Source organism: Trachemys scripta, chromosome 1, assembly GCF_013100865.1.
Source record: "Trachemys scripta elegans isolate TJP31775 chromosome 1, CAS_Tse_1.0, whole genome shotgun sequence".
Taxonomy (NCBI): Eukaryota; Metazoa; Chordata; order Testudines; family Emydidae; genus Trachemys; species Trachemys scripta.
Window position 1 is genome coordinate 109,100,273 of NC_048298.1, and position 21,358 is coordinate 109,121,630.

Below are 21,358 nucleotides of genomic sequence, written 5' to 3' on the forward strand. Positions count from 1 at the left end.
ATCTGCAGCCCCTGTGCTGGAATGAAAGAGTTGACAAAGGAACAAGAAGGGGAAAGAGGGTAACTGGGAAAATCAGCTGGAGCTGCTGCGTGTTGAGCACTTTCGAAAATCAGGCTTCTTATTTAGGTGCCTAAATATGGACTTAGGAACCTACCTTCAGGCCCTTACTTTTGAAAATCTTAGCCTAGCAGTCTGGAATAGTGGGGTGTAGGTCAGCCTTGGGGTGAATTAATTAGGAAGGCTGTAGTGGACGTTCATGGCTTGAAATTATACTAGAAACAGAAGAGACATTATGTCATGTAACGCATCACCCTACCAATGCAGTGTTCTTCCCTATTGCATATTCACTAATGTTTTGTCAAGTAATTTAAAAATATCTCCAGCAACGGGGCATCTACCACATCCTTAGGGTGACTGGTCTATTCCACAACTTAATAAGTTTTACTATCAGGATGCTTTTCCTGATAGCTTGAATTTAGCACAGAGGACTGCAGGTTAGGCTTGAAGTGCACTGACAGAGCTGCTTGGGGACCAAGGACTAGAACAACAGGTGATTTTCAGATCAGGATTGAGATGTATTGGCAGAGCTTAGTTTGTGAACTCACATTTCACCGTCCCACTCTATGCCTAGCTATAATGAGTACTTACAGCTCTCACATTTATAGTCCACCACACCCATTTATCTGCCTATTGTAATGAAATCTGATTGGGTTGGTAAACAAGGGACTTAGCTTCAAGTTTCATGGTAACCTGAAGTAAAAGAGAAAAACCTGCGGGAACAGATGGCACAGTCTTTCATCTACATACTACCAGTTTATACCAGACTAATGACCAAAATTGGTAACCATCCAATAACAGTTTTATGGCCTACGTACAATAAGTTTGGTGGTCTCAGTCCAGGCCGTGGTAGACAGAGATCACTCTTGAATGATATTTGCTGCAGAGAACTCAAGGATTACAATTAGGCATGCCTAGGGTGATCACTCCAAAACCAGGCAGAGGCACTTTGCTGGGTCAGCACAGAGGAAGTTTGCACTAGTGATGCCCATGTTGTACCTGTTCAAACTGAGGATTTCAATCTCCAGGGCTGTCAGAACCAGCACCTTTCACCAGCACTGGAAAAACAATAATAAAAAAAGTATCAGTTAAAACTGTAGCAAAAGCTCTGTGTGTAGGGGTGTGAGGTGGTGTCTGTACCGTGTAATATACTGAGGGGGTCAAATTCCGGGAGTGACAGTCGGAGTACAGTGGATGAGGGCCTGAACAGTGATGCTCAGAACATGGTACTTGCATGGAGCAGATGCCTAAAGTATGCAGCAGGTGCCCTGAAAAAGTGCAGTGACTATCCTCATGCCTCCTTGCTGACACATGCAAAATACAAGTCTACTTCCAAGCACCAGTAAACGTATGTTTGGGATGTTTGTCTTTGACATGATGAGTGTCATCAAACCAAATAGTCTAGCTCCATGGAGCGCTGTCAGTCTTAGAACTGCTTCATGAACAGGTATTTGAGAGGGTAGGGAAAAGGAGTGGAGAAAAGGCTCCCAGCACCCAGCCCACAAGCTGCCAGCATTTTGGGTCTGATCCAATGCCACTGAAAGAAACTAATGAAAATGCCCATTGGGCTCCTGCATATTTTCAAGATTATCTTTACTAGGCTGGAAGCGTAGGGCCCAGACATCCTGTAATTCACTAGTTATAAGAAACTATTCTGGGAAGAGTCTGGAGATGACTCAATGGATTAGTCACCAGCCCTTTCCCTTTGTCACTGTACCAATTAAAATCCCCTCTCTCTATGAATCAGGAAGCTGTAACATGCACATATGCTGCCCAGAACAACCTACACTCCATCCTCTCACACTAGCTTTATGTCCATAAAATCTTTAAAGGACTTTAATGGAGCTCATCCTGATTTAGGTTTTCCTATATTAGTTACACTGGTGGAAGCTGTTCAAACTGATTTCATTACACTGGTATCAAATCCTAATGTAGATGCATTTAAACCAGTTTAAATTGTGTTTACACTGGTTTATCTTAACTACTTTTATTGAACTAAGCTGAAGCAATAGAAATGCTACTTAAACTGGCTTAAGGGCATCTATATTGGGGATTTAAATCAGCAACTAAATCATCTTTGTGACACACCAGGGCAAGGTGCCTTAGACCAATGTCATTGACAGGATAGTCAGCCCCCCTGTGTTTGGTGCTTATGGAGAAACTGGATTAAGTGTCTCCATTTCACCTGGAATAATAATGATATTTAGCATTTAGATAGCACTTTACAATTTCAAAACAATGAATGAACATTCAGGTACTGCAGTGATTTGGGGGCATGGAATTTTATAGAATCATAGAATATCAGGGTTGGAAGGGACCTCAGGAGGTCATTTAGTCCAACCCCCTGCTCAAAGCAGGACCAATTCCCAACTAAATCATCCCAGCCAGGGCTTTGTCAAGCCGGGCCTTAAAAACCTCCAAGGAAGGAGATTCCACCACCTCCCTAGGTAACGCATTCCAATCATCCGGGACCTCCCCCGATCACCATGAGTTTTCAAAGATAATGGCCAATGGCTCTGCAATCACATCCGCCAACTCCTTTAGCACCCTCGGATGCAGCTATACCACCTGGCTAGATACCAGCATTAGCTAATTAGGCCTCACAACTTCCCTGAGGTAGTTAAGACTATTCCATTTCACTGATGGGGAAACAGGCATTGAGAATTGACTTCCTCAAGGGCAGACAGTGATTCAGTGCCAGAGCTGGGATTAGAACTCAGGGATGCTTGATTATCAGCTGGATGCTCATTCCCCTATCCTGTACTGTCTGGTTTCCAGACTACACACCAGTCAGATCTAGTGTTCCATTTCTAAGGACATAGTGACACTGCATATACATTCGTATTTGCACCATCTGTAGAGATATCTGAGCTAGCTTTGGTCTATCCGGCTGGGGTACTGATCGCAGTGAAGGCATAGCAGGATGGGCCAGCTATCTGGGTAATTACCCAGGGATCCAGGTGGGCTTGCATAGCCTCTGCTTCTTTATGCAGGATTTAAAAAGAGACTACTCTGAAATTCTACTTAGGCTGCTGTGCTGGGGGTGGATCCTACATTTCTTTAGCCAAATTCAGCAATGACAAACATGGGTATAAGTAGAGTAAAAAATGCATGTTGGTAAAGTAGTTTAACTTGCACTAATTTGGCACTCAGCAGTTGTAAGTAAGGAAGTAGTGGAGCAGGAAAAACAACTACCAGGTGGGTGTCAAATGAAGTATGGGGGGGGAAAGGATCTGTTTGATCTTACACCTTCCTAGTAATTGCTTTTCCAGCCCTCTCGGTGTGTAAATTTGCACACCTAACTGTCAAATCAATGGATGTCACACTGCTTTATTAATTACACCCAACATAACTTACTCCACCATTTACATCAACATTGAATCTGGCCCAGAGTCTTCCATGGAAGTCACATCTGCTTACATCGGGTTTGAATGTGAACCCTATTGTCCAGGGCAGAAAGTTGCAGTGCAAAACTTCCAGTAGCCTCTATTCGATCAGTGGTCTGGGGTAACCCAAGATCCCTCTCACATTGTGTCTTGGAAATCATGGAGGGGTTGTTAGAACAAAGGGAGTTCTAAGAAGAGCTTATATGCAGTTGGGAATTAAGGTATCAGAGTAGTCCTGTCCAAGGGGGTGTTATAATTGAGAACCTAATAGATTGTAATCAAAACATTATTTTAAGGAAAATAGTATATCCCCCCACCCCCTTAGATATTGACAGGGCATTGTTCTGTGCACAGAGTACTTCCATACTGAGACATGTCCTCTTCAATTCATTCTGGGGCTGTTCTCATTGCTTTGAATGTCTTGCCTCCGCAGCTCTTTACACCTTTACAGCAGAACAAACTGAAGTTCCAATAGTGAACCCCATGACTCTTTCACTAGGTGTTCTGACATTGTCTAGGAACCAGCAGCACAGCGGGTGGTACCCTGTTCCTCTGTATCAGTGCTATCTGTACCATTGCTACCCAATGGACTAGAAACAATTAAAGCCTCTGTTTATTTATGCTGTGCCAATGCTGCTTGTTGAATGACAGAGGACAGCAGAAGTGGTGACAACAGACCTGGAGAGACTTGAAAGCATTTGGATCTGCATGTCTTTCCACTCTGCTACTTGTCGAGGATTCCAAATCAGATTGCTAGCTCCCATCTTACCTACATGCCTCCAGCTTCCATCCAGGACACACCACACGATCCATTGTCTACAGCCAAGCTCTAAGATACAACCGCATTTGCTCCAATCCCTCAGACAGAGATAAACACCTACAAGATCTCTATCAAACATTCTTAAAACTACAATACCCACCTGCTGAAGTGAAAAAACAGACTGACAGAGCCAGAAGAGTACCCAGAAGCCACCTACTATAGGGCAGGCCCAACAAAGAAAATAACAGAACGCCTCTAGCCGCCATCTTCAGCCCCCAACTGAAACCTCTCCAGCGCATCATCAAAGATCTACAACCTATCCTGAAAGATGATCCCTCACTCTCACAGATCTTGGGAGACAGACCAGCCCTCGCTTACAGACAGCCTCTCAACCTTAAGCAAATACTCACCAGCAACCGCACACCATACAACAAAAACACTAACCCAGGAACCTAGCCTTGCAACAAAGCCCGATGCCAGCTCTGTCCACATATCTATTCAAGTGACACCATCATAGGACCTAACCATGTCAGCCACACCATCAGGGGCTCGTTCATTTGCACATCTACCAACGTGATATATGCCATCATGTGCCAGCAATGCCCCTCTGGTACATTGGCCAAACTGGACAGTCTCTACGCAAAAGAATAAATGGACACAAATCTGACATCAGGAATCATAACATTCAAAAACCAGTGGGAGAACACTTCAACCTCTCTAATCACTCAGTGACAGACTTGAAGATGTCAGTTTTGCAACAAACAAACTTCAAAAACAGACTCCAAAGAGATACTGCTGAACTCGAATTAATATGCAAATTAGACACAATTAACTTAGGCCTAAACAGAGACTGGGAATGGCTGAGTCATTACACTAATTTAATTTTTTTCCCCCCATGTTAACTTCTCCTCACACCTTCTATGGGTCATCTCGATTATCACTTCAAAGTTTTTTCTTCTGCTGCTACTGATAGCTCATCTCAATTGATTGGCCTCTTACAATTGGTATGCATACTTCCACCTTTTCATGTTCTCTGTATGTATAAATATCTTCTGTCTGTGTGTTTCACTCTATGCATCTGAAGAAGTGGGCTGTAGCCCACGAAAGCTTATGCTGAAATAAATTTATTAGTCTCTAAGGCCTGGTCTACACTACGACTTTAATTCAGATTTATCAGCGTTAATTCGAATTTACCTTGCAACCGTCCACACAACGACGCCATTTATTTCGAAATAAAGGGCTCTTTAAATCGATTTCTGTACTCCACCCCGACGAGCGGAGTAGCGCCAAAATCGATTTTAACATTTCGAATTAGGGATAGTGTGGCTGCAATTCGATGGTATTGGCCTCCGGGAGCTATCCCACAGTGCATCATTGTGACCACTCTGGACAGCAATCTAAACTCGGATGCACTGGCCAGGTAGACAGGAAAAGCCCCGCGAACATTTGAATTTAATTTCCTGTTTGCCCAGCGTGGAGAGCACAGATGACCACAGATAGCTCATCAGCACAGGTAACCATGCAGGCCGATAATCGAAAAAGAGCACCAGCATGGACCGTACGGGAGGTACTGGATCTGATTGCTATATGGGGAGAGGATTCAGTGCTAGCAGAACTTCGTTCTAAAAGACGAAATGCCAAAACTTTTGAAAAAATCTCCAAGGGCATGATGGAGAGAGGCCACAATAGGAACTCAGATCAGTGCCGCGTGAAAGTCAAGGAGCTCAGACAAGCCTATCAAAAAACAAAGGAGGCAAACGGTCGCTCTGGGTCAGAGCCGCGGACATGCCGCTTCTACGCCGAGCTGCATGCAATTCTAGGGGGGGCCGCCACCACTACCTCACCTGTGATCGTGGATTCCGGGTCGGGGATAGTCTCATCAGCTACACCTGAGGATTCTGCCGATGGGGAAGAGGAGGAGGAGGATCTTGCAGAGAGCACACAGCACTCCGTTCTCCCCAACAGCCAGGATCTTTTTCTCAGCCTGACTGAAGTACCCTCCCAACCCTCCCAAGCCAGTATCCAAGACCATGACCCCATGGAAGGGACCTCAGGTGAGTTTACCTTGTAAAATATAAAACTTGTTTTAAAAGCAAACGGTTTTTAATGATTACTTTGCCCTGAGGACTTGGGATGCATTCGCGGTCAGTTCAGCTACTGGAAAAGTCTGTTAACGTGTCTGGGGATGGAGCGGAAATCCTCCAGGGACATCTCCATGAAGCTCTCCTGGAGGTACTCCAAAAGCCTTGCCACAAGGTTTCTGGGCAGTGCATCCTTATTCCGTCCTCCATGGTAGGACACTTGACCACGCCATGCTTGTAGCAAGTAATCTGGTATCATTGCCTGACAAAGCCTGGCAGCGTATGGTCCTGGTGTTTGCTGGCATTCAAGCAACATCCATTCTTTATCTTGTTGTGTAATCCTCAGGAGAGTGATATCACTCATGGTAACCTGGTTGAAATACGGGAACTTAATTAAGGGGACAGAGGTGGCCGTTCCTACTGGGCTGTTTGCCTGTGGCTGAAAATAAATCCTTCCCTGCAGTTAGCCAAGCGCAGATGGGAAATTGGCCCTGAGCTTTTCGCGTTTGGCTAGCAGGGATCTTCCCTGTTACCAGCCACGCGGTGGTGGGAGGAGTACCGTGAGCATCTCAGAGAATTTATGGCGGGAGGGGGGCCGCGGGGGGGGGGGGNAAAAGAAATCCTTCCCTGCAGTTAGCCAAGCGCAGGGGGGGAATTGGCCCTGAGCTTTTCACGTTTGGCTAGCAGGGATCTTCCCTGATACCAGCCACGCGGTGGGGGGAGGGGTACAGCGATCATCCCAGAGAATTCATGGCGGGAGGGGCGGGGGGGGGTTAGTTTGTTTTCTGCTGCTGCTGAATGTTAACAGAAAAACTGCAGCACTCTACGGGCTTTGCTTGGTATGTGGGAAAGGAGGGCGCAGAAGCCAAAAGACAATGGCTTACCATGGCCGCATGCAAGCCGAATTCTGTTGCCCGGACCTGTGATCTCTAGCAGCAAAGCCACAGGCACTCAGTATTAAGAGGCAAAATGCGACCTTGCACAGAAATCACATGTGCTATATAATGTGAATAGTGTTGGTCACCCTGAAAAAGTATAAGCATTGTTCTGCAAAATGTATCTTTTTAAGCAATTCTCTCTTTTTTCCCCTCCCTACAGCAGCTGCAAATTCCTCAAGCCTCCCTCCTCCATCCCGAAGGCTATCACAGATAAGGCGTCGTAAAAAGAAGACGCGAGACGAGATGTTTGCAGAAATTATGGACTCCACTCGCAGTGACAGAGCTCATCTGAATGAGTGGAAGGAAACGGTTTCAAAGTATAGGAAAGAAGCCAGTGAACGTGAGGACAGGAGGGACCAACATGAGGACATGAGGGACCAACGTGAGGACAGGAGAGACGCTCGAGATGAGAGGTGGCGGCAGGAAGATCAGAAGAGGCAGGATGCAACGCTGGGGCTACTGCGTGAGCAAACAGACATGCTCCGGCGTCTGGTGGAGCTTCAGGAACGGCTGCAGGAAAACAGACTGCCGCTACAGCCCCTGTACCCCCCCCCTCATATCCTCCTCACCCAGAGGTGTAAGAACGCGGGGGGTGGGGGTGGAGGCTCCGTACACCTTCCCATTCCACCCCAGTGGACAGCCCAAGCAAAAGGCTGTCATTTTTTTAACCTTTTTTTAGTGGCCTTTTTCTTCCCACCGATCCTCCTCCCAAATCCCACCCGGGTTCCCTCCCTCTTTTTCTAATCTATTAATAAAGAATAAATGATTTTTAAATAATAGTGACTTTATTTGGTTTGAAAGCAAGCTGGGGGAAGGGGGAGGGTGGGTTCCTTAAAGGAAATGAGTCAATAAAGGGGGCAGGTTTTCATGAAGGAGAAACAAACAGATATTTCACACTTTAGCCTGGCCAATCATGAAACTGGTTTTCAAAGCTTCTCTGATGCACAGCGCTTCCTGGTGTGCTCTTCTAATCGCCCTGGTGTCTGGCTGCGCGTAATCAGCAGCCAGGTGATTTGCCTCAGCCTCCCACCCCGCCATAAAGGTCTCCCCCTTACTTTCACAGAGATTGTGGAGCACGCAGCAAGCAGAAATAACAATGGGGAGATTTCTTTGGCTGAGGTCTGAGCGAGTCAATAATGAACGCCAGCGACCTTTTAAACGGCCAAATGCACATTCTACCACCATTCTGCACTTGCTCAGCCTGTAGTTGACCAGCTCCTGACTCCTGTCCAGGCTGCCTGTGTATGGCTTCATGAGCCATGGCATTAAGGGGTAGGCTGGGTCCCCAAGAATAACTATTGGCATTTCAACATCCTCAACGGTTATTTTCTGGTCCGGAAAGTAAGTCCCTTGCTGCAGCCCTTTAAACAGAGTAGTGTTCCTGAAGACGCGAGCGTCATGAACCCTTCCCGCCCAGCCCGCGTTGATGTTGGTGAAACGTCCCTTGTGATCCACAAGTGCTTGCAGCACCATTGAAAAGTACCCCTTGCGGTTTATGTACTCGGTGGCTTGGTGCTCCGGTGCCAAGATAGGGATATGGGTTCCATCTATCGCCCCACCACAGTTAGGGAATCCCATTGCAGCAAAGCCATCCACTATGGCCTGCACATTTCCCAGAGTCACTAACTTTCATAGCAGCACCTGAGTGATTGCTTTGGCTACTTGCATCACAGCAGCCCCCACAGTAGATTTGCCCACTCCAAATTGATTCCCGACTGACCGGTAGCTGTCTGGCGTTGCAAGCTTCCACAGGGCTATCGTCACGCGCTTCTCAACTGTGAGGGCTGCTCTCATCTTGGTATTCTGGCATTTCAGGGCAGGGGACAGCAAGTCACAAAGTTCCATGAAAGTGCCCTTATGCATGCGAAAGTTCCGCAGCCACTGGGAATCGTCCCACACCTGCAACACTATGCGGTCCCACCAGTCTGTGCTTGTTTCCCTTGCCCAGAATCGGCGTTCCATGGATAGAACCTGCCCCATTAACAACATGATCTCCAAAGCACCGGGGCCCGTGGTTTCACAGAATTCTGTGTCCGTGTCCATGTCCTCATCATGCTGCTGCCGCCGCTGCCTCCTTGCCTCGTTTTTCTGGTCCTGGCTCAGCATAAACTCCACGAGAACGCGCGAGGTGTTTACAATGTTCATGACTGCTGTCTTGAGCTGAGCGGGCTCCATGCTTGCCGTGGTATGGAGTCTGCAGTGTTCACCCAGGAAAAAAGGCGCGAAATGGTTGTCTGCCGTCCGTTGCTTTCATGCAGGGAGGGAGGGAGGGAGGAGGTGAGGCTGTACCCAGAACCACCTGCGACGATGTTTTTTGTCCCATCAGGCACTGGGATCTCAACCCAGAATTCCAATGGGCGCGGGAGACTGCGGAAACTATGGGATAGCTATGGGATAGCTACCCACAGTGCAATGCTCCAGAAATCGACGCTAGCCTCAGTACTTGGACGCACACCACCGCATTAATGTGCTTAGTGTGGCCGCATACATTTCGACTTTATACAATCTGTTTCCCAAATTCAAATTATATAAATTCGGATTAATCCCGTAGTGTAGACATACCCTAAGGTGCCACAAGTACTCCTGTTCTTTTTGCGGATACAGACTAACACGGCTGCTACTTTGTAACCTGTCATCTTTTGTCAGTTGTTTGTGGCTATTCAAGCCAGCGTGTTTCTCACTTCTCTGACAGATCTACCTATCAGTGCTTAGCAGCCACGCTCCGCCTCAGCTGTGCTCATGGCTGACCACAAAAGAACAGATACACATTGGGATCATTTTAGTTCAGCTCTTTGATCTTGAAGAATTCTGAAAGATCCAGATTCCAGAGCTCAAAATCCATTGCCACAGATTTTTGTTATCCTGATGATTGCTCTCCAGGGGACAAAACATCAAGTTACAACCTGTGGTTTTCAGATTCAATGGATTAGGAGCAGAAAATCTGTTGAGACCTAAGGTTTAGATCTCCTAGCTTGATATGTACTTCAGCAGAGGAGCTACAGTGGACAGAAGACTTTACCATATCTATCCTAGCCACATTCCCACTGGGTAATTACTTTCTGACTGCCTAAAATGCCCCATTTAGTTTAAATTTGCTATGGTGTTCCTAACTTTCTCTCCTAAGGTGCAGGGATGCAAGTGCTGTTAAGCTTCTGCTATGTTTCATCCCAGAGGTGGCTGCAATTCAGTAGTAGGTGAAGTTATTCCTGAATACTGTGGTTTGTCTTGCAGTGCATCAGCAACATTTTCAGCTACGTTCTAATTGCAAAATCTTAAATACTGTGACATCACAAGAGGCAGAAAGAGCAGCGGTAGCCTTTCAGATGCTAGGTCAGACTTGCAGAAGCAACAGTCTCTCTCTTGTGATTGACAAATCATATTTTAACTTATAAACTGAGCAGATTGGATACAGAAATCCTGGAGGTAGAATAAATATGGAACTTCACTTTTGCAACTGCCTTTTTAAAAGTGTAACAATTAGGGTATGTCTACATTTTAATTTTTAGTCATGTTTTAACATGTTGATGAACATGTGCTAACAAGACTGCAAATTCTAGTGTGGATAGGGTACAAATGTTTGTTGCTAATTATGTTTAACTCTAGGCTACAGGACTGGTGTATGATCTCCTGCATCCCACTGTTAAATACAATTAGGAACAAATGATTTGTGCCCTGTCCAAGCTAGAATTTGCAATCATACATATGTAAAAACATAGCTAAAGATTTAACCCTAGACTACCCATAGCATGCACCTCATTCAAGCAAGAGAAGGTGTGCTTCTGGTTGACTGCACCACAGCTACAAACTAAGGGCTTGTCTACACTACAGGTTATGTTGATACAACTTACGTTGCTCAGGGTGTGAATAACCCCCTGAGTGGCGTAAGTTACACCGACCTAAGCGCTGGTGTGGCCAGCACTATGTCGGTAGGAGAGCTTCTCTCGCCAGCATAGCTACCGCCTTGGTGGTTTTATTATGCCAACAGGAGAGCTCTCTCCCGTCAGCATAGAACATTTTCACCAGCCATGCAGCTGCACCCTGTAGTGCTTCTAGTACAGATTGGGTGACCAGATGTTCCGATATTTAATCCTTTGTCCCACATCCCGATCAATGTATGATTGGGAAGCCATTTGTCCCAATATTCAGGTAATGAGGCAAGCAGGAGGGAGGCGCTGGAGCACCCACAGGGAAAAATTGCAGCCTCCTCCCCTCAGCGCGTTGCGTCCCCGCTCCTCCCCCCCTCCAGCGCTTCCCACCACTTAGCGCTTTCCAGGAGGGAGGGTGGAGGAGCGGGTACGCAGCACGCTCAGGGGAAGAGGCGGAGAAGAGGCAGAGCAGGAGCGGGGACTTGGGGGAAGGAGGTGGAATGGGGGCAGAGTGAGGGCAGTGCAGGGGCGGGAAGAGGCGGAGGGTGGGCGAGCACCCACCTGGCAGAGGGGATGTCGGCGCCATAGGGGTGAGTGGCGGGCAGGGGGGTGAAGAGGCGAGCAGCGGGTGGGCAAGCGAGCGGGCGGGGAGGCAAGCGGTGGGTGGGGGTCTGAAGAGGGACGCAGCAAGCCAGCGGCAGGCCAGAGGATGAGGAAGGGCGTGGCGGGGGGCTGAGTGGGGAGCGGGCAGGACCTGGGGCAGAGTGAGGGTGGAGCCTGGGAAGAGTCAGGATGGACTGTGGGCAGGACTGATGGCACCCCAATGTGTCCCGATATTTTAGTGTGGTGATTTGGTCATCCTAAGTGTAGACTAGCCCTAAGTGTGCTGGGTGGGGATGTCAGACTTCTCCTCTGATGCTACTCCGGCTTCCAACTCCTCCTCTTCCCCACTCCTTATTAGAGCAACACTCCATCAAGCCCTGTTCTCTTCTCTGCCTTCGTATACTTATTATCTGTGCCCACCCAGCTCCTTCCTGCCCACTTTCTTTGACTCTAACATCCAGTTCTCCCTTTCACCACACTCTCCCACCCTTATCCTTGATGACCTCAACTTTCACACTGATTTACTGTCCAAACCTCTCATTTCACATCTTCCTGATTTCACCTACTTGTTCCACCCTAAGACCTGCATTAACTCTCCTGCTCCCCAAAATAGCCACCAGCTTGACCTCGTCTTTACTAAACACTGCTCCCTCTCTTGGGACTCCAACCATCTCCTTCCATATCCTCCTCCTGTCATTGCCACCCTCTCTTCCACACAAGTTTTTTCTTCTTCGCCTTTAACTCACAGAACAGGATGTCTACAACTACTGCCTCATGTTCCTTTCCTTTAACTCTATGCTAGATCTTCTCTAATCACGCTTCAGCTCTCTTCAACTCCACTGAATTTGCTCTCTCCGGGATCTCCAACAACCTCTCCAAGCCTCTGCTCCAGTTTCATCATCTCCGCTGCTTTTGACACTGTCAGTCATATTCTCCCCTTCTTGAAATCTCCCCCTCTTGTGATATTCTCCTTGTTCTCCGCCTACATCACTGCTATTCTGCTGGAATCTTTCTTGGTGGATCTTCCTCCTCCCCACAGCCACTCTCCATGAGTGTCCCAAGGGACTCTGTCCTTAGCTCCCTGTTCTGATCTCTTATGGATGGAGCATCCTTCCCAAATTAATTGGCAAAGCCACAACCCTCTTTTCATGACCACTTCTTCTGTGATGCCTCCAAGAAATCAGCCAACCAATTATTGTTTCTTCGTATAGGAGTCAGGTATAGCTGATTTAGTTTATTTCATATGGTTTGGAACTGTCAAGAAGACAAGTAGTATGTAAGTCAGTGGCTCACAAACTCTGTTTGGCACAGACTGTGCTGGGGCTGCAGCCAGCTGACTGGTCAGGAGGTGGCCCATCAGACTATCTACTAAAATGTGGTCCACATGATAAGAGTCTGAAAACCTCAGATTGTCATTAGCCTTATCTTCCCTCCCCCTCCCCCTCCCTTTTTTTGGTCTCACACACTAGTATCTTGTCCAAAATGAAATTATAAACACTTTGAGGCAGGGACTCTGTATCTATATGTTTGTACAGTACCTTGCACTATGAGGGCCTCATCCAGATTGGGGCTTATGGGCACATCCACAATACAAACAATAGCGAATACTTCAGTAATGTCTGTCAGCTAAGAATCTCAAAGTGTTTTATGACTAAGCGTCAAAACACCCCTCTAAGAAAGGTCACTATCATTCTCATCACATTACAGATAAGGAAACTGAGGCATTGACAGATCAGATAACTTGACCAAGGTCACAAAGGAAGTCCATGGCAGATCCAGGAAATAGAACTCAGGCACCCGGTCTCCAAGTCCTGTGCATTCAGCTACAAGATGTCCCGTGTTAAAAAAGGCTTTTGAACAGTACCATGTTCACCACCAAATCTATACGCTCAGGAGGCAGAAGAGAGGGAATGAGAAACTTGAGGACATATGGAATTGGTTGGGACATCTGAGACAATCCCTAGAGAGTAGAAGCATCTTGGGATGTAGGAAGGTGACTAGATTGGAAGTATCTTCTATTTTATACATCAGTGAGTTAAATGAAGGAGTGTGCAGCAAAGGTGATGAGACTTGCTGACAAACTACTGAGGGAACTCAATACAAACCAGGGAGCAATAAAATCCAGAACTGTAGCTAGAGTAGTGAGCTGAAGCAATTCACACAGAGAATGTAAGGCAGTGGTTTGGGTGTTAAGAGTTCAACAAGTTATGGCTGTTTTGAATAAACCGGTTTTAATCTATGTTTAAAATATTGTTCTCCTTGATTTTTATGAAAAATTGGACCACTCTGAAGCCCCATGCTCCTGGGAATGAGCCCCTCACGAGAACAGGGCACTTCAGGTTTCGCTGGCTCTTCTGCAGTGCAAACAGTTCAAACACTCCAAAAATGGCAGACTGCAGGGATTTCTATCTAGATTTAAAAAAAAAAATCTCTTCTCACATTTTGTACAGCAGGGTTTAACCTAAAACCAGAAACCCTGAATGTAAAGGGAAGGAAGCAATAAAAATTAGAGACCCTTATTGATTATAGCAGCACAGTAGTTAGAGATGGAACAGGCCTATTCAGTCACAATCCATCCTTGTCCAAGGGCAGGATACAGGCCCCTGACAGAAGACATATCTGACATTAAACTAATGCTGCATTTAATTTATGCCAAAGCAGGTTAAATATCTCAAGCCTTTCCAGGGGAAGTGGAAAATATTCCTCCCTTTCCCTCATCACCAGCCAATTGATTCCTTCACACAAGAGCTGGGACTTTTCAGTCCCTAAGTCACCTGGAAACATTTGTTTTAATATTGGCACTTGGAATTTGGCAGATTTCTTCAGGAAACCCAGTGTTGATCTTGAACAAAGATGTGTGGATCTCCTTTGTTCCATCAACTCAGCGCTCCCTCTCAATACGGTTTTACATAGTACAAACAATTCAGCTGCTAGAGGATTTGGGGTAGGAAGGAAGAAAGAGTATTAGAAAAAAGGTGTAGGGGGCGGTGGTTTGTGGGAACAATAAACAGAAGTGTAGGGGGAGAAAGAGGACAAGGGGGAGAAAAAACACTGAGCAAGTGGGGCATTAGAGGTGGCACAGAGAAACAACAAGCAGGAGAAGATGGTTGAGCGCAGTAAGGAAGAGACATTGGTCATAGAATGCTTTGCTTGTGAGATTGGAACACTGAGTATTTGCAGGAAAACACAGATGAGGTGTGCACACATGTAGGGGGTAGACAAGGACAAAGAGGAACTGCCGTCTTCGCACTATGCACAACAGCAGGAAAAAGGCAAATCAAATCTGCGAGAGCACAGGCATTTGTGTTTAATATAACACATCTAAAAAAGTGATTCAAGAACAGCTTGAGAGTCTGTCAGTACATACACTGCTGTGGGCAGTTCCAGGCACCTTCATATAAAAATAACATTATAGCAACAGAATGGGTTCACCATAAGTAACTGGGACGATAGAGGGAGCCAAATTAATCTAAAAATTTTAAGAGAAATTAGGACTGTAGCTCTTTTGAAAAGGAGAGATTAGGAGACTTCATTAAGATTCACAAAATTCTTAATGGGATAGAGAGCTGGGATGGTACAAAGCTATTTGACCTAGTGTCAAGAACAAGGGGAGATGCGACAATAAGATAAGCCACAGCCGGACACTACAGGAATTCAAGAAGGAATGTCAGTACAGAGGGAAATGTACATACAAAATAAACTATGCTATACGGCAACAGGATCAAGAAAGAGTTCTAAGAAGAAATCAGACCTAATTTAGAAGACAAATAATCTTATAGGGTTCACAGAGGCCTTGTCACCCTGAAATTTCTCACACACAGTTATTGTATTTTGCGCTGCTCTTGTGTGTTGTTAAAACGCTATTTGCTAGGCTGCAAGCCTGCAACCTCCTCCCTCTGCACTGACCATAGGATAGCTGGAGCTGGATTAATCCAGCACAGGCAGATACAATACACAAGAGAGCAGCAGCCTCCCTGCTCAGTACAGAGTCTTAGAGTCCTTATTGAAAAAGGCTGAAATGATCCTGCCACTAACATTTTGGTCTCATGTAAATAATAGATTGCCTGTCAAAGGACAGTTTTTTTTTTAAAGTAACTCATGTACAGTTGTGGGGAGAATAGACACAAAGGGTGTACTTAGAAAGATAAATAATAAACTGAGAAACAGTATGTATCTAGGCAGGCATCTTGGCAAGGTAGGGAGCAAAAGAGTGCCTGGGAAATCTCTGCGGCGGGTGTGAAATTTACAACAAATGAGAATGAGGTCTGTGTCTGAGGAATGCCTGATGCTAGCTCTTGTAACACTGTAAAACATGTAACACCATTTATCCACATCACTGCCCCATTTTAGTAGTGACATTCATAGTCCTTATCCACATAAATACATAGGAATTAGCATACCAGATCAGACCAGTGGTCCCTCTAATCCAGTATCCTCTCTGGACAGTTGCCACTACCTGATCCTTCAAAGGGAGGTGCAAGAAACCCTGGACAATTATAGAACACTCTGCATGAGGGACCTTCCTCCCTAATCCACAACCATTAGTTTAGTGGTTATTTTATGCCCTGAAGCCTAAGGGTTTACATCCTTTCTAAAATTTATTTTTATCGTGTCTAAAGAAGTAACCATAAATGTTCTCAATATCCATATAAATGTCTAATCCTTTTTGAAATCCTACTAATCTCTTTGCCTCAATGATACCTTATGGTAATGAATGCCATATGTTAATTATGCATGGTGTAAACTATTTCCTTTTGTCATTTTAAATTTGCTACCTTTCAGTTTCATTGGATGTTCCTTGATGATCTAGTATGAAAAAGGGTAAACAGGGGCTCACAGTTTGCCTTCTCTTCTAGACCATTCATTATTTTATATAGCTCTGCCACAGAGGTTTTCAAACTTTTTCAGCTGAACCCCCGCCCACAGTTACAATTTTGGTTGCACTGCCCCAACCCAGAGAAAAACAGACACGTGTAAAAGTATGCTTGATAGCTTACATAAACCTAACAGAGACCTTAATACAACTTTAATTAAATTGCCTACATCTGTAACTTTCAAATACACAGATACTTACTACTGGTACAGCCAAGGCTTCTTCAGCAATGAGCTGCTTCTACTTCGCAGTGAGGTTGCACCATTAAGGCAGGGCCAATACCTGCCCCTCTGCCCCTCCCCCATCAGGTTTTCAGGGTGGGGGAAGGAGCATGCCATGGTCTCTTGGGGTGTAGCCAGCACTAGGCATGGAGGTTGTCGGGAGTGGAAATCGGCACGGCCATGCAAATGTTGACACTGACCCACAGGCTGGGTGGCCCACTGAGGTGAGTCAGAGGGTGGAGCTAGCACTCCTTCCCTGCCCCCATCATGCAGGATTGGCAAGAGCTGCCTGGTGTTTCCGCTTGCCCCCTCAATGTTCCTCCATGGCCCCATATGGGGGGCACACTCCATAGTTTGAAAATCTCTGCTCTACCATGTCCTCTTATTTGCCTCCTCTCTGAACTAAACAGCCTCTGTGTTCTCTAAGGTATTTCTGAGGCTTCACTTGGGCCAAATATGCAGTGGTACAGTGTACCAGCATGTCTCTCAAGCTGCCTTCTTTTTCTCCAATGTCTCAGCTTTCATTGTAAAACAAAGATTACGTGTCTAGCTATTATGGTTGAAAAGAAAATTTTTAAAACTTGAACAGAATGCAAAATGACATGATGACATCTGCCTGAGTTTGCAGAGAGTCTCAAATAGAGGTGTGGACTGTCCTATTTATTTCAATTGCCAATGATGATACCATTGACTGAATGATACCACTAATCTCCCTCTCTCCTCCCTCCCCAAATCAAGGTGCTGAGCCCAGCAAGGTGCTTAATCTGAGAGCTACCAAGAGGAAGCCAATCCTGAGGAATGCCACGGAGACCATGGGTGTATTTAAACCCCACTGAAGGGGAGCAGAGCCAAACCTAAAGAGCCTACAGACATGTGTGGTCATATTTTGATCCCCTGCACAATCTACTGAGAGCATTGTCTTATTTTGGTGTGAAGTAGGTGGGACTTGAAGGAATACCAATACCTTTCCCTTCAAGCTCTCCATTTTGACCCCTAGGTATTTCTAATGCACCCTCCCACATTTACACACGTTAGTCTATGCAAACATGAGGAGGTACATGTAGAGCGATAGTCACTTGCTCTCTGCTGCTATTCAAACAGCAGCTTTTGGTTAACGCCATACATAGGAGAGGAGAGAGGGAAAGTTGGAACCCAAAGGTTCCATGACAGCCAATGGCAGCAGTCCAGAAGAGGAGGGGAGATGGGAAGGGAAGGGGAGAAGGAGCAGCAAGGTAAAGACAATACAGGAAGTGGCATGGTCAGGTAAGGCACATGGGGAGGACAAGGTCAGAGACAAGAAACTGAACAGAATAAAGGAAAAGGGGAGACAGTGAAATTTTAAAAATGACCAGAACCAGGTGGAAGTATGAAGGAGGAAAAGGGGGGGCGAGGGGGAGAAAAGGCCAGCCAAAGAGCTTCTATACACACAGTCATTGCACCAGTTCAACTAAAACTATGATGCTTAAACCCATGCAATTGTGTGTGTCAACACTACATGGCTTACATCTGTTGAGCTTGCCTCTGTAAACTGATGTAAGCAAGGCTTAAAGTGATGTATTGCATGCATCATCCCTTTAGTTAACCTGGTGCAACTTCTGTTTTTAACCTATGCCGCAGGTAGCAATTATATCTAGGTCTTATATGGTGCTTTTCATCAGTAGGTCAAGATCATTATCTCCATTTTACAAAGGGGGAAACTGAGGTGCAGAGACATGAAGTGACTTGCTCAAGCTCACCCAGTAGGCCAGTGGCAGAGAGAGAGCAAGCAAGCTCCTGGCTGTGGCTCATTGCACTGGGAAGGTGAGAAGAGTGAATTGCCACCTGGCCTATCTTTTGCTTAATATTAAAATATATTAGAAAAGGTTTCTTTTTCTCCAATGCACTAAGTCAGGCTTGTGTCTCAGATACTGCTGATGCACCCAAGCACCAGCTTGAAGATAATTAGTTTAAATGGGGGGGTTACATTATTTACAGGGCAACATTAGTGAAGCAGAAGGCTGATGCAATATGGCATGGGGATTTAGGTGGCACATCTAGGTTTACTAGAAGAGAACTATCATAGAATATCAGGGTTGGAAGGGACCTCAGGAGGTCATCTAGTCCAACCCCCTACTCAAAGCCGGACCAATCCCCAGACAGATTTTTGCCCCAGATCCCTAAATGGCCCCCCTCAAGGATTGAATTCACAACCCTGAGCTATACCTCCCCCCCAGCCTGCCTGGCTGCAAAGAAAAGCCTGAAAACATGAACCCAAGTGCACCCTAAAAGCTCAAAACCCCAAATAGAGACTCTCCTACCCCTTCCCAGATTTGTTAAAGTAATGATTTCTTTTGAAGACTGATTCCTGATTTCTGAACACTTGGTATGAGCAATACTGACTAGTCCTCTCCTACATGATGCCGCTCTGACCTCCTCCCCCGCACCGGCACCAGCTGCATCACCCATGTGCTCTGCCACTTGCACCTTCCTAAATCACAGCTCAGCCTTCAGCACCCCTGGCTCCCCAGCCCAGAAACTCCAGACGCCTGCTCCCCCGCGCCCTTGGGCAGCCCCCAACAGCACCCCAGCCCCGGCCAGCTTCCAGAACCCTCCCCCCGCAACTCCCCAGCTACTACGAGCCCGCCCCACTGAACAGCGAGCCGCTACCCCTCAGGGCGCAGCACCACGGGAGGGGTGGTCCGAGCGCGCCCGCCCCCCCGAGCACTGGTGCCTGCGCCTCTCGGCGGAGCCACGGCGGGCAACGAGCCGGCTCCTGTTGTTGTGATGAGAGCCTGGCCCCGCCCCCTCCTCGTGCGCGGCCCCCACATCGCCAGCCCCTTTGCTCCCCAAGCCCCGCCCCCTCCCTGCCTCAAACTCGCTCGCCCGCCCCCAGCTTCGCCCCATCTCCTCTCCCGGAGCGCCCCGTCCCTCTTTTGTCCACTCCCCAGACCACGCCCCTCCTGCCCCGCTATCTCCCAGTCCCCGGCCGCGCCCCACTCAGACCACGCCCCTTTTCTCCAGGTGGCCCCACCCCCTCCCTCTAAGCACCACCCCATTCCATAGGCCACGCCCCTCACTCCCCCCCTCCTCCGAAGCCCCCTCCCCTCCCCCCGGCCCCATCTGTTTCCCCGGCGGTGCGATGGTTACATTGTATGGAGAGGGCAGCAGCGGCGGCGGCGCGAGGAGGAGGAGGAGGATGGGTCCGCGCGGCGGCCGCCAGCAGCAGCTCCCCCCCGTGCAGCAGGGGCAGCAGCGCCACCACCGGCCCTAGAGACCCCCGAGCCGAGGCGCCAGCCCGGAGCCCCATGCGCAGGCGAGGGGGCAGCGCGGGGCCGCCGCTGGTGCTGGGCTGCTGCTGCTGAGCGGAGCGCGGAGACGGAGCGGGAGATGTGCCCGGAGGAGGACGGAGGCTGCAGCGTGGTGGGGACCGGGGGGCCGGAGGGGCTGGGCGAGCTCCGCTCCTGGTGGGAAGTCCCGGCCATCGCTCACTTCTGCTCCCTCTTCCGCACCGCTTTCCGTCTGCCCGACTTCGAGATAGAGGTGAGCCGCGGAGGGGAGCGGTCCGGGGACCCGATGGTACCGCATCCCCCTCCCCCTCCACGGGGCTGCCCCGGAGCAGGAACCCTGCCCGCGCCGCAGCCCCGTGTTCCCGGGCAGCTGCTCTGCCTTCCCCGCCTGGTCTCGGGGTTGAGAGGGAGCCGCTGCCCGAGGTCCTGGGGGGCTGGGCGGGGAACTCCCTCGCGGTCTCTCGCTGTCTGCTCTCGGGCTGCGTGGGTTGTTTAGGGAGCGGCTCCTCTGCCCTGGGGAAAGCCGCCGCCCGCTCCCCGCAGCCCGGGCTTGGTCCCTGCTCCGTGCCAGGGTGTTGAAGCCGGATCCTTGCTGGGCATCCTGTGCACATGGGGACATTTCTTTGGCGGAGACTTTGCCCTAGGAGTGTCTGGCTGGAGCCGGTTCCTGCAGCCCCGGGAGACCGGCGATGCCAAGCCTGGATCCGGATCTGAACTGCCCCCAAGTCCGGGGACTGGCCGGATCCCGCTTCGCTTCGGCCCGTTCTAGACAGACCTAGAGCCGCGTCTGCTCCCGGGACGCCCAACCCGCCCCCCGCGACAAACTTCGGGGCAGACTAGAGCCGGGAGCTGCCTGGGTGCCCACCTCCCCCAGGGGCTGCTGATTGATGCCAGGCATGTGGCTGCCTGCTCGCCATGAGCACAGACCCCTGCGGAGGGAGGCTGCTTCCCCTCCCCACACAGTCTAAGGCGAAAGATCCGGACTGTACCCTCCTAATCTCTCTCCTCCCACCCCCCTCCCCGGCCCTACCGCTGTGAGTGAGTCTGGTGTCCCCTCGGACGGCTGGCTTGGAGTTTGTTGTTGTGCCACCATTATCCCTGCGGGGACCGGGGAGGGGAGGGGAGCTTGGCTTCTCCCCGGCTGTGCGTGGAGGTGCCACTGCCCCAAGGCTTTGTGACAATTGAACTCAAGCCAGAAGGGTCTAGGCTACAGAGGCTGGTTGTGTGTTAGCTATTCCCGTCTCACGCTTCCCTTACGGGCTTAGCTTGTTGTGGGGAGAGGTGTTGTTTTGGAGGGTGTCGTGTTG

General features: G+C 48.3%; 1 protein-coding gene across 1 annotated transcript in view; it reads left to right on the plus strand.

Annotated features, from left to right (window-relative positions):
• Positions 1-19,960: 19,960 nt before the first annotated feature.
• Positions 19,961-21,358, plus strand: part of LOC117882678 (cat eye syndrome critical region protein 2) — a 128,061-nt gene continuing 126,663 nt past the window's right edge. Inside the window, exon 1 of the mRNA XM_034781300.1 lies at positions 19,961-20,304. Within this exon, the coding sequence (XP_034637191.1) occupies positions 20,152-20,304 (153 nt within the window). The 5' untranslated portion in view covers positions 19,961-20,151. The remainder of the gene's footprint in view (positions 20,305-21,358) is intronic.